General features: G+C 34.0%; 1 protein-coding gene across 1 annotated transcript in view; it reads left to right on the top strand.

Annotated features, from left to right (window-relative positions):
- Positions 1-16,942, top strand: part of LOC109836431 (DEAD-box ATP-dependent RNA helicase 13) — a 31,014-nt gene extending 14,072 nt beyond the window's left edge. The window contains exons 8-15 of the mRNA XM_020404325.1: positions 7,235-7,357; positions 7,437-7,553; positions 12,181-12,285; positions 13,939-14,079; positions 14,252-14,317; positions 15,239-15,397; positions 16,329-16,410; positions 16,502-16,942. Coding sequence (XP_020259914.1) covers positions 7,235-7,357; positions 7,437-7,553; positions 12,181-12,285; positions 13,939-14,079; positions 14,252-14,317; positions 15,239-15,397; positions 16,329-16,410; positions 16,502-16,557 — 849 coding nt within the window. The 3' untranslated portion in view covers positions 16,558-16,942. The remainder of the gene's footprint in view (positions 1-7,234; positions 7,358-7,436; positions 7,554-12,180; positions 12,286-13,938; positions 14,080-14,251; positions 14,318-15,238; positions 15,398-16,328; positions 16,411-16,501) is intronic.

The following is a 17,539-nucleotide window of genomic DNA, read 5'->3' on the forward strand; positions in this document are numbered from 1 at the left end:
AAGTTTGCCACTATGCAAATGAATGGCCTAAGAAAAAATAAACTAATGAAATAATTATAGAGGACAATTGAATTTGATTTAGATCTTGTAGATATAAAGCAACTTTAATTTGATTTTGACAATTCGCATTACGAATTAGTTACAGGATCATAAAGTGAAGAGGAGATTGATTTTTCTCAAATTTACCTGATGAATAAAGAATCAATCAGTATATCAAGAGAAGATATTGAATCTTAATCTTCTGAAACTGATATATACGATCTCCAAATGGAGAGATTTCAAGTGTCAGGTGAGGATATAGAAAGGCTAAAATTAGCCATTTCAAAACCTCATCGTAATGATGTTTATAAGAAACTTTGTATTTTCAATACCAAATTTCTTAACAAACATTATTACATCTGATAGAGTCGATGGAAACATCGAATTACATGGGGAAGATAGCTTTAAGAGCATTCCACTCGATCAAAGAAAAATAAATAAATTAAAAGAAAAATATAAAGATATGAAATATCTTCACTTACGGCTCATCCAAGTAAAAATTACTGGGCAATTTAAGTCTGGAATAGATACATCTATTATGGTAATCTGCATGGATAAAATAATTATCTCTAATCCATTAGATGCCTTAATAGGAGGATGTAAATCCAACCTAGCCAACGTAATTCTAGGTGTTAATATACATCCGAATTATTCTGTTGCGCTTAATGATCCACACATATGTGATGTGGCAAAATTAAGCATTAACCTCAATAGAATAGAAATGAAACTAAGTAGTCGAGTGCTAAGCATCCAATGAGAATCTGTATAAGCCCTCAGTCAAACCTGCACCTTTAGCAAAATGTCTAGAGAAGTAATTAGTTTATTTGAGGTACAACCTGGAAAGATAATTCAACCTTCTTAAAATTGACCCAGACTTGGCAATCAATTTAGATTATCTTAAACAATACAAAAAATACAAATGCCTGAAGAAACATTCATAGTTTCTGGTAATACAATACGAACAACATATATAAATAAACCAAGGAGTCTCTCATTCTAAGAAAAAAGCTCTACTTCCTCCTCCCAACAAGAAGAAGAAAATTCAAAAGACAAAGAGGAAGTCTTAAATCCAAGGAAAGGTGTGCATGTTTCTGTGGAAAAACTAAAATGTCCTGTCATTACTGAAAACTAATGCAAATAGGATCAATAAATTTAGAAATGAAAACATGGGTAAATTGCTTTACCGGTGTAATAATGGCATACCGTGAATATAAATGCTTTATGCTCTATACCTTAATAGATACATGAGCCAATATAAGCATCATCAGAGGTGAATTTGTTCCTTCTTCCTATAGAAAACCTGCAAAAAACCTCAAATTATTACGTCTTTTAATGCTAAGGCAATGACTATGACTGAAAAAGTCAAAATCCCAATTATCTTTGAGACTATTGATAAAAGGGAAGTTCCTGTGATACTTTTTGCGTATATTATGGAAAGTAATCATATGGAAGACATTATTATTGGAAATAACAACATATGTCGTTAGTTCCCAATTACCATTGATAAATATGTTGTTAAATTTACGTTTCTTATGAGAAGAAATTTTCTATACAAAAAATGCCTTTTATGCTTCGTATAGAAAAAGGTTTCACTTTAACACCTGCAGCACAACGTGATGAGATAGAAACCTTACCACAAAATAAAAAACAAAAGGAAATCAAACAACTAAATTATAATATTCTAGTAGCCAATGATTTTGAAAAATTGATTCATACCATGTTGTCACTCTTTGTTACATTTTAACAAAAGTCCTAGATATTGTACCATTCAACTAAAGGATGAGTACAAAGGAAAAAAATATTAGGGTTAATCTTATAGCTGCAAATCTTGAAGATAGAAAAGAGTTTGAAAGTCAGATAGCTAAACTCTTCAAACTCAATCTAATACAAAAATAGAATCAAACCATTCCTCTCTCGCCTTCATGGCTAGAAATCATGTATAACTAAAAAGAGGAAAGCTAGGATGATCATTAACTATAAAAAGGTTAATGAAGCCACCAAGTTTGATGGTTTCTTCATCCCTAATAGCGAATTGTTATTATATAGAATCTGAGACGCTAGATGGTTCAGTATTGATGCAAAGTCTAAATTGTGGCAGATTAAAATTAAGGATGAAGAAAGCAAAACAAAAGGTTAACGGTATTCAGCTGTCCTAATTGTGGGCATTATGAATGGAATGTTATGTCATTTGGTCTCAAAAATACTCCACAAGTATTCCAAAAATGGATGAATAGCATTTTTGGGCATTTACTTTTTATTGTTGTCTATATTGATGACATTCTAGTTTTTTCTAAAACTAAAGAAGAACGTAAAGAACACCTGATAGCAGTAGTAAAATTATTGCTCAATTTAATTTTATCCCCCAAAAAGATAACTCTAATGAAAGAGGATATCGAATATTTGGGAAAAAGAATTAAGAGTGGTTATATTGAAGTACAAGATCACATCATTACAAAGATCAAAGAGTTCAAAGACTACTTTGAAACTCTTAAAGATCTACAAAGCTTTTTTGGCTTGCTAAATTATGGGAGAAGGTATATACCCAATCTCTCTAAAAAAGTTTCCTCACTTCAGAACAAACTAACTGAAGAACAGAGGAAATACAAAAAAATAAATAATAAAGGAGTGACCCGATGGGATATAGAAAAAAATCAAAATTACATTGACTAATGAACAATTGTAAGAATTAGCCAACATTAAAAAGAAATAAAGGAACAAAAAATCCTTTATCAACCACAATCTGGAGATACATTAGTCATACAGACTGATGCTTCAGACACACATTGGGCGGGAATCTTATTCGTACTTCCGCCAAAACACCCGCACTCCAAGATGGAGCCTGTGTCAAAGGTGAAGATCAACCAATTAGATTCAGAAATATGTGCATATTACTCTAGAAAATTTAAAGGTCCAGAGAAAAATTATGCTACATATGACAAGAAATTATTAGCTATCAAAAATACTATTAGTTCCTTAAAAATATATTTATTATCATCCGAATTCATCATTGAAACGGATAATCTACCTGTTGCATAGTTTCTCAAGAGAAAAACAAACTCTCTAACAGAGAAATATGTGTGCAGAATTAGATGGTCTATAGAATTAGAAAATTATATTTAAAAAGTTCGTTATATTCTTGGATTCACTAATATCGACGCTGATTATCTCTCCAGGCATGGCTAGTTCATCCAAACAACCACCAGATAAAGATAAAAGCAAAGAGCCTGCATTTGCTCTCCCTCAAATAGAGGTAAAGGATAAATGTAATAAAACTAAACTTTCACTACAGCTAGAAATAACTGAAGCCCTAAATAACAATTTAGGACTAGAAATAGAAAAAAGAGAGATTCTAATAATATATCGATTTCTTACTGATCCTGGTAGCTTTGGAATTAAAGGTTATAATGAAGCTATGAAATCTCTATGCTCCATTATGAACTTTGAAGAAGCTGCTAGTAGAAAAAGATATATTCATGAATTAGCCGAGTTTATAAAAATTATTACGACGACTGATAATATTTATGAATGTCCGTATTGTACCAGGTGCATCAAACTTCAGTGAGACCCCTAAAAAAGAGGCATCTGAAGTTGGTTTTGTTCCCGTTAAGGGTAAAACAAAGGGAGAAGCAGAAGAAAAATCTGCTACTAGTAAAAAGCCCAATGTTCCCCGAGGACATTGGAAAAGGCTTATTCAATTTAAAGAAATCGTCGTAAAAAATTGGTACAATACTAGTTTACCTGAGGACGATTATAAGGCAATTAACAATTTATGGAAGAAACTCCAAGAAATAAGGGTTTCCACTCCAGTTATGAATACGTGCTTATCAGCATTGGAAAAAGTAATTAAGGAAAATAATCATTGGATTCAAAACCTTGAACAAGGGTACCACAAATACAGAAATATTATGAAAAACCTAGTTGGTAAATCATCCCTGACGATGTCAAGGGCAATGAAGAACCAAAAAGAACAGATGTTAGAGTCTCTAAGCTCAAAATTTAGAAGTCTTAAAATGTTAAAATGATCGTACAGAAAGTTGAGATTAAAGATTTGGCAGCGAGTAAAATTGACAATTTTGTCAAACTTGTTAATTACTTCAAGTTTGATATTAAATATCAAGTTCAGAGAAAATTAAAAGATATATTCAACAGCTATCAGAGAAACCTGATCGATGATCAAGCAATGCTCTCTTATTTTAAAAAGTTGAAAGACGGTGGCATTAGTTCATTGTTTAAATCAGCATCCTAAGTCATACTAAACTAGTATGACAGACCAAGGGTGCTAGCTAGTTTTGAGCTTATACCCTTACATAAAGAACATATCTAGAAAGGTCTGGTTCATAAACAATATGTTGATAAAACAAAGGTCTGGTTCATAAACAATATGTTGATAAAACAAAGTCAGACGAATATAAGTCCTTCATTCCTGAGATCTGCAGTCAGGCACTTGAAGACACTGAGAAATTCCAGCATGTGTTTGAATTCACCATATGGTCAATATGGGAAGAACGAAAATTTATTAGAAAAATATCTTTCCTACCAGATATGGTGACTTGATCCTCTGGTAAGGGAACCTCATTTCAGACATGTTCCTTTTTATAAAAAGGAATATGATCTTGAAGAAGAAAGGGAACTTGCTGCTATCGAGTTCTTTGAAGTATTATTACGATAATGAGAAAATGGTTATTAAAAATTTTATTATTCTTTATCTCCCACATTTAGTATTCAAGGAACGAGAGTGACAAGAAAAATTCGAGGAAGAACTGGTTTTTGGCCCGATAGCTCAAAAAGCTAAGGAACAGTATGAATTAATGAGCACTGAAGGAGGCACATTCCTAGTATACTCTTTTGATCAAGACACTGTACCATAAACAAGTTGAAGCCTGGTGGGCCTAAGAGAAATCTAGAAGACTTTAGAAGATGCTAAAGGATGCCACTCTTCCACTTTATTAAAGCAACTTTGTAAAAGCCACTTTTAGAAAGTTACTTTGTAAAAGTTAAGTCGGTTACTTTATGGAAAAGTTAAGTCGGTTGTAACTCTATAAATATGGAGGTCCAGAATCAATTAGGGGATCAGAGTTTTTTGAGAGTCCTTTGTAAAAATAGAGTGTTTTGAGAGTGGTATCAGCCTGGTTGTCCCGGTTGTCCCGGTTGTCCTGTAACATAAACTTTGTAAGTTTTTATCTCTATTAATAATATGAAGTTTTAATTTTTTTCTTTTTCCAATTTCTGTCTCTATTATGTAGTTTAAATTCTATTATTATGTTTATGTTTATTTTACTTATTAAGCTACACCTAGAGGTAGGAAACGAAACTAGACTGGGCTCTCTCTCTGAAGCAGCATACTAGGATTGTGGTCATAAGGTTGCGATGGATGCAACACCTAGGTTGCTAGGTTCGAGTCTTTACTCTGGGGAGAAAGCCACCTCCATAGAGTGTTGAGTCGGAGAGAAAATGGTCAAACCCTTGATAAGTAAAATAGATAATAAACATATGTAATAAAAGGAGAATGACATAATAGGAGATAGAAAAAGGAGAAGGAAAAAGAAAAAATATAGGAAAAAGAAAAATTATGTCTAGAATGGTTTTAGACTCTTGCAAATTAAGTGCTGAGCCAAAAAGCTACAAGCACTTACTGCATGTGCCCAAGGACTCTACCGAGTCACCTATCATACAAGATTTAACGTTTATGTTGAATTCTGTAATAGATATGGTGTATCCTATAGAGGAAATGAACACACATATCCTTAATCTTTAAAAACAAATTGAAGAATTAAAACCTAAAAATAAAAGTCCAGAACCTAGTGAAAGACCATTTAGGAAATTTCACTGGACTAATAATTTGAATATGATGATGAAAATGAAGGGTTTGTCAGACATCCTTCAATCTAAAACCCTAGACTCCTCGAATAGAGTTGTGTTTAGACAACAAATACAAACCTTAACACACCAAGTTCAGAATCCTCAAACAGAGTTCGCTGCTTTACAACAAGCAAACGAATTGTTAGACAATAATAGTTCCTTATTAAACTATTATTCTGATGAAAGTCAAGACGACTTAGCATCAGAATTAAGCGAATATGAAGATTCTTTAATTATAAACATGGCAACAGAAACATGAGAGTTCTCAACCATAGGGCCACCTCCTCCAACGGCACCTATACAAGTAAAAGATCCATGTTTCAATTGGGACAAGATCTTCCTACTATACTGAAAGGAATGCCATATATAAATTTTGAATCCTCTTCCTCAAAAAGAGAAAAAGGGGATTTACCAAGCTATTTGAGGTCCAAGTACAGACAAATGTACGAAGATTCCAGCAATGTTGGTAAGATTCAGAATCTCATTATCAAATTTCTTATTTTACTATTCATAATGCAACTCATAATGTTAATATCAGTAAACAATAGCCCTAGCTGATTAAAATCATTTTTTATGGAAAGATAATTGTTTTCATACTATCAAATTCTCATTGAAATTCATGCATTCATTGACCACCAATTGAATATCCATGATACCTTGTTAATTTGATGCATTTGGTTTTTGGATATTATATGAATGGGAATAACTTGAATGCTTGCTTGTGTACATGTTCAGGAGTTTATACATTTGCACCTTTTCTTTTTAACTTTGGATGCTTCCTTTTCTTTAGATTGCCTGCTTACACCTCTGTCTGCCGCTCGCATGCGCCCATAAATTCTCTGGTCCAAGTCTATTGGATGCTTGTTTCAAATCCTTGCAAATGCTTCTTTGACATTTTACTGTGTTTTTGCAATTAATTTCTAGTTTGAATGGCATTATTAAACTACATGGTAATTTATTTCTTAACTTACAGCATTATGCTTGTTAAAGAGAGTTATGGAAGTGTGTAAAGACTGAAATTTGAATTTCTGAATCGATATGAATGTTTTTTTTATCCAAGTTAGCAATCCTCTTATCACCCAGGCTGACTTCCATCCAATCCCTATACCTATTCATTCTGCCCAATCCCCGTCAATGCCCGAGAAACTTATATTTTGATGTGTAGTGGTTTGTAAAAGTGCCAAAACATATGGTTTCTTGCTCAGAAAAATAAGCTGATAATGAGGCAGTAAAGTTGAAGAAAGTAAGAACTATAATAATCTACCTTTTCATGCTGAAGGTATGTACACTCCTTTTTTGTTATACATGTTGCTCATTGTGTTGTTGAATCAATCAGGCAATTGACAATTTTCGTGCAAATGAGAATGGAGTACTGATTGCTACTGATGTTGCTGCAAGAGGCCTTGATATTCCTGGTGTCAGAACTGTTGTTCATTATCAACTGCCACACTCAGCAGACGTAGGTTATTGATATCACATCTCCTATTGAGTTAATTCATTTAATTTTCTGCATAATAATGCTTACTTTGCTTTCTTAGGTTTATATTCACAGAAGTGGTAGAACTGCACGTGCTTCTGCTGATGGTTGCAGCATTGCATTAATTTCTCCTAGTGACAAAACAAAGTTTGTCTCCCTATGCAAATCAATGTCAAAGGTTTAGATCATTCCATTTTCTATTTTTTCTCCTTTTCGAGAAGTGTCTTATGTATTTCCTATGCAAACATTAAGTATTATGATACTCCAAATTAGCAAGCGTGCAATGCACATGTAAGAAAATTTCCATTCTTCTAAAACATGTTTTTAATAATATGATAGGATACATATCAAGATTCAAGGGAGTACTACTATGCAAGACTTTTCCAATAATCAATGTATATATTTTTGGCTGGGATGTCTCTGCTGTTTTTTCACGGATACATATATCTTTCATTTGGCACTGGTTTGGTTAAATTTGGAGATTTGGGATAACAAATGAACTCCAAATTGAACCAAACTTATGTCATTTGAAAGATGTGTGAATCTAGTTTACAAAACAGAAAACCATTTGTAAAAATAGTTTTCCTAGAGAAAGATATGCTTGTTTTTCTAACAGATGTCACGTCTGTTTTTCCTGCTCGTTTTGTGGAGCTGTGTTGCGCCGTTTTGAGGTGCGTTCGCGGAGTTTTGAGCCGCTTGATGTTACACGTTTAGTCATGAATATATTATGTTATATATTTAAGAATCCTAAGGGGATTATGATAAATTTTGATTTGATCATATTTGAATTAGATATAGTTCATATACATGTTGGATGTCGTTGATGAGCACAGCTCAGTACTATATGAGATAGTGCGTCGACATACCAAATATACATGGTTTATACATGAGCTGAATGTTGTTGATGAGAGTATCTTAGTACTATATGGGATAGTGCGTTGACATACCTGAGGTACAAAGATTTATATGAGGTGGATATCGTTGATGAGCTCAGTTCAGTACTACATGAGGTAGTACGTCGATATTCCATATGTACAGGCCATTGAGTCGGATTTTAGGAGGCTTGATCTAGCCGTCCGTCCCGCACTAGGGTGCGATGAGACTCGTGAGTTGTATTTCTAGGATGCCTATTTGATAATCCGTCCCGTACTCATGTTATGCACTGAGATCGCGATGAGACTAATGAGCCGTGTACACAGTTCAGGATACCTACAGGGTAGTCCGTTGCACTGAGACAATTACTTGATAGCCTAAGTATGGTAGATGTCGATTTTGAATACGACCTATCATTGAACTATACGACTGAGATATGTTACTTTTGAAAGTATACAAAATTATGTGTTAGTATTTTATTTTATCTCTTCAGTGATAGTGGAAGATATTATAAATACGATGTGTTGATATCTTATTTCTTTTACTGTCATTTTTACTTCTTAGTTGGGATCAATAATTAGAGATTCACAACTTGAGACATATGGTATATACATGAGGGTTTTCTTGTTTGGATTATTTCGCTCGACGTACCAGTCTCGTGTTATGGATTTCTAATTATTGGTTTTATTAGATTGTCTTTTCTTAGTTCAGTATTAATGTTTAGATATCTACAATTTGAGACTTATGGTATATACATGAGGGTTTCCTTGTTTGGATTATTTCGCTCGACGTACTACTCTCGTGTTGTAGGTTTCTAAATGTTAATCCCACTTAAAAACGGAAAAAATGAATCTAGGTAAACTATGCTTAATAGATAGAGCCTTCACTTCATCTAGCAGCCCTTCCCCTGGGGGCGGATGGAGGTAATCTTGCTGTAGCGCTCTGACGCTCTTGTTGTTTCTTTTTCTTTTAAAAATACCCTTTCAGGTAGCTCGGAGTTCCGAAGAGCCGCAAGATGACGGAGTTCTTGCATAGTCGTCGTCCCGAGAGATTTATTAGAGGCTCCACTGTAGTTTTAAAATTTATTCAGACTTAGAGTTTATTTTCATTTATTAGAGGTTCTGATACCAACTGTGACGTCCCCGTTTTCACTCATGGCTGCAGTCCAAGGTGAACCCAGAGATGTCAAACCTGTCATGCATCCACACTGCGTAACAACAAATTTCATCAATCACAGTAATATCCTCTAATGGGGTCAAATAAAAGCGTATGTACAAAACAGGTAAAGAAGTAGAACGATAATAATAGACATGATAAAGAAGATGATATCTCATAAATAAAAGTCATGTCTCAACTGAAAATAAACTGAAATATATTTGGAGTCTGCAATAACATACGATGTCTCAACATGAATCAAAACGGAAAGTCGAACTAAGGCTCATTGCCTTTACAAAATGAAAATAAACTCTTAAGTCTGAATAAAATTTAAAACTACAGTGGAGCTTCTAATAAATCTCTCGGGACGGCGACTATGCAAGAACTCCGTCATCCTGCGGCTTTCCGGAACTCCGAGCTACCTGAAAGGGTATTTTTAAAAGAAAAAAAAAACAAGAGCGTCAGAGTGCTACAGCAAGATTATCTCCATCCGCCCCCAGGGAAAAGACTGCTAGATGGAGTGGAGGCTCTATCTATTAAGCATAGTCTACCTAGATTCATTTTTTCCGTATCTAAGTGGGATTAATATTTAGAAACCTACAACACGAGACGTAGTACGTCGAGCGAAATAATCCAAACAAGAAAACCCTCATGTATATACCATAAGTCTCAAATTATAGATATCTAAACATTAATACCGAACTAAGAAAAGACAATCTAATGAAACCAATAATTAGAAATTCATAATACGAGACTGGTACGTCGAGCAAAATAATCCAAACAAGGAAACCCTCATGTATATACTAAGTCTCAAATTATGAATCTCTAATCATTGATCCCAACTAAGAAAAAAAAGACAGTAAAAGAAATAAGATATCAACACATCGTATTTATAATATCTTCCACAATCACTGGAGAGATAGAATAAAATACCAACACATAATTTTGTATACTTTCAAAAGTAACGTATCTCAGGTATGTCGACGTACTATCCCATATAGTACTAAGATATGCTCATCAACAACATTCAACTCATGTATAAATCATGTATATTTGGTATGTCGACGCACTATCCCATATAGTACTGAGCTGTGCTCATCAACGACATCCAACATGTATATGAACTATATCTAATTCAAATATGATCAAATCAAAATTTATCATAATCCCTTTGGGATTCTTAAATATATAACATAACATATTCATGACTAAACGTGTAACATCAAGCGGCTCAAAACTCCGCGAACGCACATCAAAACGGCGCAACACAGCTCCACAAAACGAGCAGGAAAAACAGACGTGACATCTGTTAGAAAAACAAACATATTTTTCTCTAGGAAAACTATTTTTACAAATGGTTTTTTGTTTTGAAAATTAGATTCACACATCTTTCAAATGACATAAGTTTGGTTCAATTTGGAGTTCATTTGTTATCCCAAATCTCCAGTTAAACATTATATATGTGCATCCGTTTTTCTGCAGGACATGTTGTTAGTAAACATAACATATCTTTCTTTATACAAATGATTTTTAAGATTAGTCTTCTGTTTTAGAAACTAGATACATATATCTTTCATTTGGCACTGGTTTGGTTAAATTTGGAGTTTATTTTCTATTTCGAAATCTTAGTTAAACATGATACAATTGCTGTAGTTTTCTGCAGAAAATATTTATTTAGTACATCTCTTAAATTTCTCATATATAAATAAAATTATGAAAAATCCTAATGATCATGATCATGATACTATCATAAACAGCAAGAAAAAAATTACTAATTTAGCATTGGTTTATGTTTTAACATCAAAAATTTAACTTTTATCACATCATGTTAAGATTCAAGCATGAAAACACATATTCAACATCATATTAAACATCTAACTAGTTATTTAACTATGGGGAAGAGTTTGGATGAAGATAATCTTGCCTTAGACATCGTTCTAAGCCTTCGAAATAACCAGCAACCAAAAAGAAGTGCAACCAAGCCGTTTTTCCCTTGCTACACGTTGATGACCTCGCCCTCGTGTCGATATTTGCTTCACAAAGCTCTCAAAATTCTCAACTTTAGGGATAGGGATTTAGAGAGAGGAAGAGGGGCTGTTGAAACTCTGATGTAAGAATGTAAATTTTTGTGAAAACACATGATTATATATATGCAAACCCGAAATCCTAATCTGACTAGGAAAATGACCTTCGGTATTTTGGCCATAACTTTCACGTCCGACCTCGGAATGAGGTGATCTAAGACTTGTTGGAAAGCTCTTGAAGATACCTACAACTTTTGTCTTTTAAGTTTTTCCAAATTCCAACTACATCTGTGAGAAAAATACAAAATTTCTTCGCTGGTCATAAATTTTCAGATTTATACATCGAGCATGAATTGTGCATTTGCTCTTATATATATACATATATACATTGAATTGATCTCAAACCAATTCCTAGCATACTCAAACATCATAATATATTATTTATAAATATATAACATATTTATTATTATTTATCATAAAATATTCAAATTTTTTGGGGTTTTACATTCTTCCCCTCTTAAAAGAATTTCGTCCTCGAACTTTTCTCGAAAGCCATGACATTCAATAAATTACACGCCTGTAAAGTTTTGGCAGCTGACTAGTTTAAATTACATTTTTTAACATGCATTTTCACCAAATAGATGTGCCTACTTGAAGTTTATCTTAATGCCATAGATGTTACTTTACATTTGGCTATGTACAATTTTCTTCTGATGCTAAAATCGTGGAAGCTTTCATTAATTCAATTTGCAGGAAAGCTTTCAGAGGTTTCCTTTAGATGATAGCTACTTGCCTGGACTAATGAAACGGTTAAGTCTTGCACGCCAAATAGATGAGCACAAGCGGAAAACCAAGCAGGTGAAAAGAAAACTTTTTTATGCCTAGCATCAATCTAATTTGAATTGGATGCTCAACTGCTTATTTAGATGCATAGTTGTCCATCATGACTGTACTATTGATATATGTAAGTCCAGAAGATTACATTACATTATTTAACACATTATTTCATGGGTATTTTTAAGTGAAATGCTTCTACCGTTGGTGCAGAAAATTTGCTTTTGTTTAGCTTTCTTTCAATCTTATAGAAGCGCGAGAAACTTTTATCTGGGGCTACCTAAAGAAGGAAGGATCATTGGGACAGCCCTAATTTTGAAAGACGAATATATGGGAACTAGATACTCTAGGAACCAGAAATTTCTGTATATGATCTCAAACTCGATAATTTTTAGCATTTAGAACCTCAAGTTATTCTACATCTTCGTTAACATGCTTTCATTTATATCTTCTTTTTCCTCATGCGTTGTTTCGTCATTTTCTTTCTCCTCTTTCCCCAGACTCTTGTCTACTTCCTCTTCTTTTTACTCCTTTTGCCCTTTTTGGTATTGTTGTTACCACTTCTGAATCATGGTTGATTTGCATAATACCATGTGAACCTGGTCTTCGTGCACATTTACGTCTGTATTGGTGGTTGGGTGGGAAGCATCAGGTTAATTGTTCAATTGTGCTAATTGCTAATAAACAGAGAAGAAGACTAAACAAAGTGCCTGTGTTTCTTCTCAACCTTTTCGTTTTCTATGAGATACTGATTGATACTTAAAAACTATCTAATACCAATGTTTGAAAATGCTTTTTCGGAACTCAGTTCAAAACTCACTTCACAACTTTTTTACGAGTAAATGTTTCGAAACTCAAGAGTGCTGCTATTTATCCGTTGAAGTTTACGCCTCATCGCTTAAAGCATAATTGAAATGTGCGCTTCACACTTCATAAAGCGCTTTTCTTTTGAAGCACACGCTTTAGACAAGATAGGAGGATATAAAATGATATTTTACTAACATTGAAATGCCCCTATGTATTTTCAATATGACCCTGTGAGTGTAAATAAAAAATATATATGTTATGCATGTAGCTTAGTTTATTATGATTAGTTTCTATAGTTCACATATTTAATTCTTATTTACTAATCAGGACATGAATGTATATATTTGTAAATTATTATATCACTATTTATTATATGTTCATAATTTTTATAAATTTAGAATTAAAATACTTAAAACTCATAAAACTTACGCCTCACACTTTGATGCTTACACTTCGCTTCATTAAAGGGTCTAGCGCTTCACCTTGCTTTTCCGCTTTTTAAAACATTGTCTAATACTGTTTGGCCAGTTTAGCAAGCTCAAACCTTGCAAGGGCCCATACAGACTAGGTAGAATCTTCCTCTCCTTATATTCCTTATGTCCTAGATTTGTTGATGTTCAATCACTTGCTACAGCTGTAGATCTCTGTTCAACTTGTAAATACAAGACTATTTGCTGCTAATGATGCTGTTCGTTGGGACTAAGTTAAAAGCAAAACTTTATGTTGTTCATAGAGACATTTTAGATTTGTTTGGATCATATTAGTTTACTACTTCTAATGAAACGAGTAGTTTATTCTTTGATTAGTAGTTCAAATAGTTGCTTACTACGAATCTTCCATCTGCTTTTTCTCCTTGTGTTTTTTCTCCAGGAAAATTCAAAGAAGAGCTGGCTTGAGCGTAATGCTGAATCTTTGGAGCTGACGGTGGAGGACAGTGGTAGTGAAGAAGACACAGTGCATGCCCATAAGCAGAAGAAGATCAGTTCTCTTCATTTAAAGAGACTGGAGCAGGTAGTATCTGATTCTCAGCAGTTAACGTTTCAGTTACACAATATTAATTGGAGTATTTTTTGAGAGTAGGATTTTTACATTATTTTCATGCTTCTTGCTGGTGATGAGTTGGCTGGGTTTTGATTTGTATAAAATAACTCCTCTTTGTTGTTTCTTCTTTTTTTTCCTGCAGGCTCTGAATGATCTTTTAGCGCAGCCTCTGCAACCAAAAACATTTTCAAGGCGCTATTTTGCTGGGGTACTTTTTTTCATCTCTTTGTTTATTTGTTCTCTACTTTTTATTTCTAAACTGATCGTGAGTATATTCCCGGGAAAAAAATTCTATCTACAAGTTACATCATTATCTTGACTGTATCTCCTGTAGCTACTTACCTCTTGGGAGTTGCAAGGTTTTTCTCTTTTACTTGCAATGATGTTTTCTTCTCCATTTCTTTTCCTTGCGTTAAGTATGTGCTCTTTCCCACAGCCCAATTATTGCCCCTTAAAGTGAGAAGTAACATAATAAAAATGATAATATTAAGAATGATCGTTTAATTTAGAACAGAAAGTAGGGAATCTGATGATAGTAGCCAATCTCCATGGCCATGGCGAAAAGGAAAAACCTGCTTTCATTGTCGATGAACAACCCCTCCATGGAAGAAACTGAGACAACCTGAACCATGAGAATTAAAGAGCTTGCTTTTTTCACCTTATTCTCTTAATCTTGTTACATTTTATATTCAGTTCTGGTGAAAGTAAATTGTAGATCATAAGAACTATTATTTGTTGAAAGCTTTTATGTAATTCTTGGGAGCAGGGTATTTATTAACAACGTAAATCTTTTAAAATTTTTACAACACATGCTTGTTTAGTGGTCTTTCTGGAATCAGCTCTCAGTTTTTCCGACTATTATTGTATTACTTGACGTTCTTTTTTCTTTAATATTGCACTGGAACAAGCGCTCATAACTTTCCTAGGGATGTATGTTAATTTGGTTTATATTATGATTATATTAAGTCGGCCACCATGGGTAATCCGGATGGTTTGGAGGTTCCGATATGGCGCCCATAATCTTGGGTTCGACTGTGCGCTGTGTTATTAAAAAAATTGATTATAGTAAGGCAAATTTAGGAAATTATGGAATTGAATGTGTTATTAAGTATTTATTTCTTTTGCTCAGGCTGGCATTTCCCTGCTTCATCAGAAGCAGTTTGAAGAGATATCTAAAATGAAAACAGCAGAAAAATTGCAATCCAAAGATAAAAGGAGAGCAAAATTTGTTGTAATCGGTCAGAATTCTGTTGAACCACTTGAAGCTCTTCGGTGTTCTGGGCAAGAGGTAAAGTTCCTTTAAATTCAGCTTTAGCTAAACTTGATGTCTGCGTTCTGCTTCTCATGTATCATGCACAAGTGTATATCACCTGCATTTATTTGATGATGCCCTTGTGTCGATGTTGTGAGTGAGCATGTTATCAAGATAACTAATCATTACATATATGAATTTGATAACGATCATCAATTTATTGGATTTGAACACTATTTAGGCCTATTTTTGTTGTATAAACAAGGGACTGACATGAACGCCATGGGAGTCCGACATAAGGACTTTGACCGAGAATACTACCAGTACTTAGCGTTGATACTTGTTTTTGGACTCAAATTCATTGGACCACTATGGGGCAAGGCCAATCAAAAATCATTAATGACGGAAGTCAAGTCGATCGACCAATCCCCTTGCGTGCACAGAGGGACTCACTCACAGCTGTGCGTCACCATTCACATAAACATAAGAGATTGCCAGAGGGAAATATCAGGCGGTTGCAGTTTAAAGTTAATTTCATATAGAACCTAGTTTAATTCGCTACACTATTGTGCCAAGCAAGCTATGTGCCCGTAAGGAGGGAGGAAGCATGGGGAGGAAAAGACGGGGCTCACACCAGTCTGTGGGCTTCAGTTTGCATTTCCTACGCGGCTTGATGACCTGGCTTGATGAGAAGATGACCATCCTCGATCATGTGGGAACTTGGAAGTACCGGTTTACCTTTGCTTTCTTGAAGAGCGTATGTTAAGGACAGTTACCTGCTAATAGAGTTGCTAGCAATACCGAGATTATTCATCTACTTTTAATGTATACGGCTGCCTGATTATAGTTCTCACCCAGTCTAGCTGATAATATTACTTACTCAGTTGTTCGTGTACCTGAAGGTCAATACATGTTACCTGCTGTTTTCTCTGTTTTGTTTTTATCTCATGCTCTCTTTTTCTTCCAGGTTTCATTTAATCCAGATAGAGCTAGGGAAAATCGAAAAACAGCAGTCGACTTGAAAAGAAAACGTCGTGAGGAAAAGAAGAGTATGTTCCCTCTTCGGCTAGCTCTGCTCAAGTTCTTTCTGTGATAAGCTCTCTCTGGTTTTCATTAAAATTCGATTCTTTTATTTACCAGGAGCACGTGATCAACGAAAAAACGAAAAGAAAAGGCGGAAAGGAGAAAGCGCATAGAGATACTGTGCTTTGCAATGCGTAGAATGTACTTCTGCCAGCATATGCTCAATGAGAGGAGGAAGAAAAGCAACAAGATTGTTATTGGTTCTCACGTCTCTAAGATGTTAAATTTTTTCTGGGGTGGTGAAAATTTTTTTCTTCTTATCTTACATCAATGTAAATTTGTGATGCTTTGAGTATAGGGAGCATCGTTTAGTAAGTTAATTATGTTCCAGAGGCAGCTTGTATCTGTACGCTTGTCATTTGCTTGCAAAATTATTGTGTAAAAATCTGTTGTACAATTAGAAGCAGACACAATTTGCTTCCACAGTTTGTTAAAACACGCACAGTTTGTTAGAGGATTCTTTCTAATGAGAAAACAAACATCTCACTGTTTCTGTTATTTTAATGAAATGGGATTTTTTCCCATCTTATGCATGTTATAAACGATGTTATATTATAGCCTGGGATTTTGTCTCTACCTTCAAATAGCTAGCCAAAAAAAAAAAAAAAAAATCCTAAAGAAAAATGCATTAGCAAAGTGAAAATTAGTAAATAAATATGAAGAACTCTACGAGCGGCAAATGGGGATGTGACTCAACGGAAGAGGATTTGCCTTTTTCTGTTAGAGGCTGGGGATCAATACCATCTCTAAGATTTATTTTTTATTTTAAGGTTAAGAAATATAAAAATTAACTTAGCAAATTACATTATCAACGTGAAGCAAAAATTAGGGATGTAGTTCGATGGAAGAGTATTATAATGACTGGGGATTGATACCCCGCATTTCCAATTATTTCTTTTTATTTTCGGATTAAGAAAAATAAAACATATCCTAGAAAAATAAAAGAACAAAAAGAAAATTAATAAATAAATATAAAAAACTCTACAATTGAGAATTGAGGATGTAGCTCAATGGAATGGCAGAGTATTATCTTTTTATGGCTTAATGACTGGGATCGGTACCCCGCATCTTCAATTTTTTTTCTTTTTATTTTCA

The sequence above is a fragment of the Asparagus officinalis genome, chromosome 4 (genome assembly GCF_001876935.1).
Source record: "Asparagus officinalis chromosome 4, Aspof.V1, whole genome shotgun sequence".
NCBI classification, from domain to species: Eukaryota; Viridiplantae; Streptophyta; class Magnoliopsida; order Asparagales; family Asparagaceae; genus Asparagus; species Asparagus officinalis.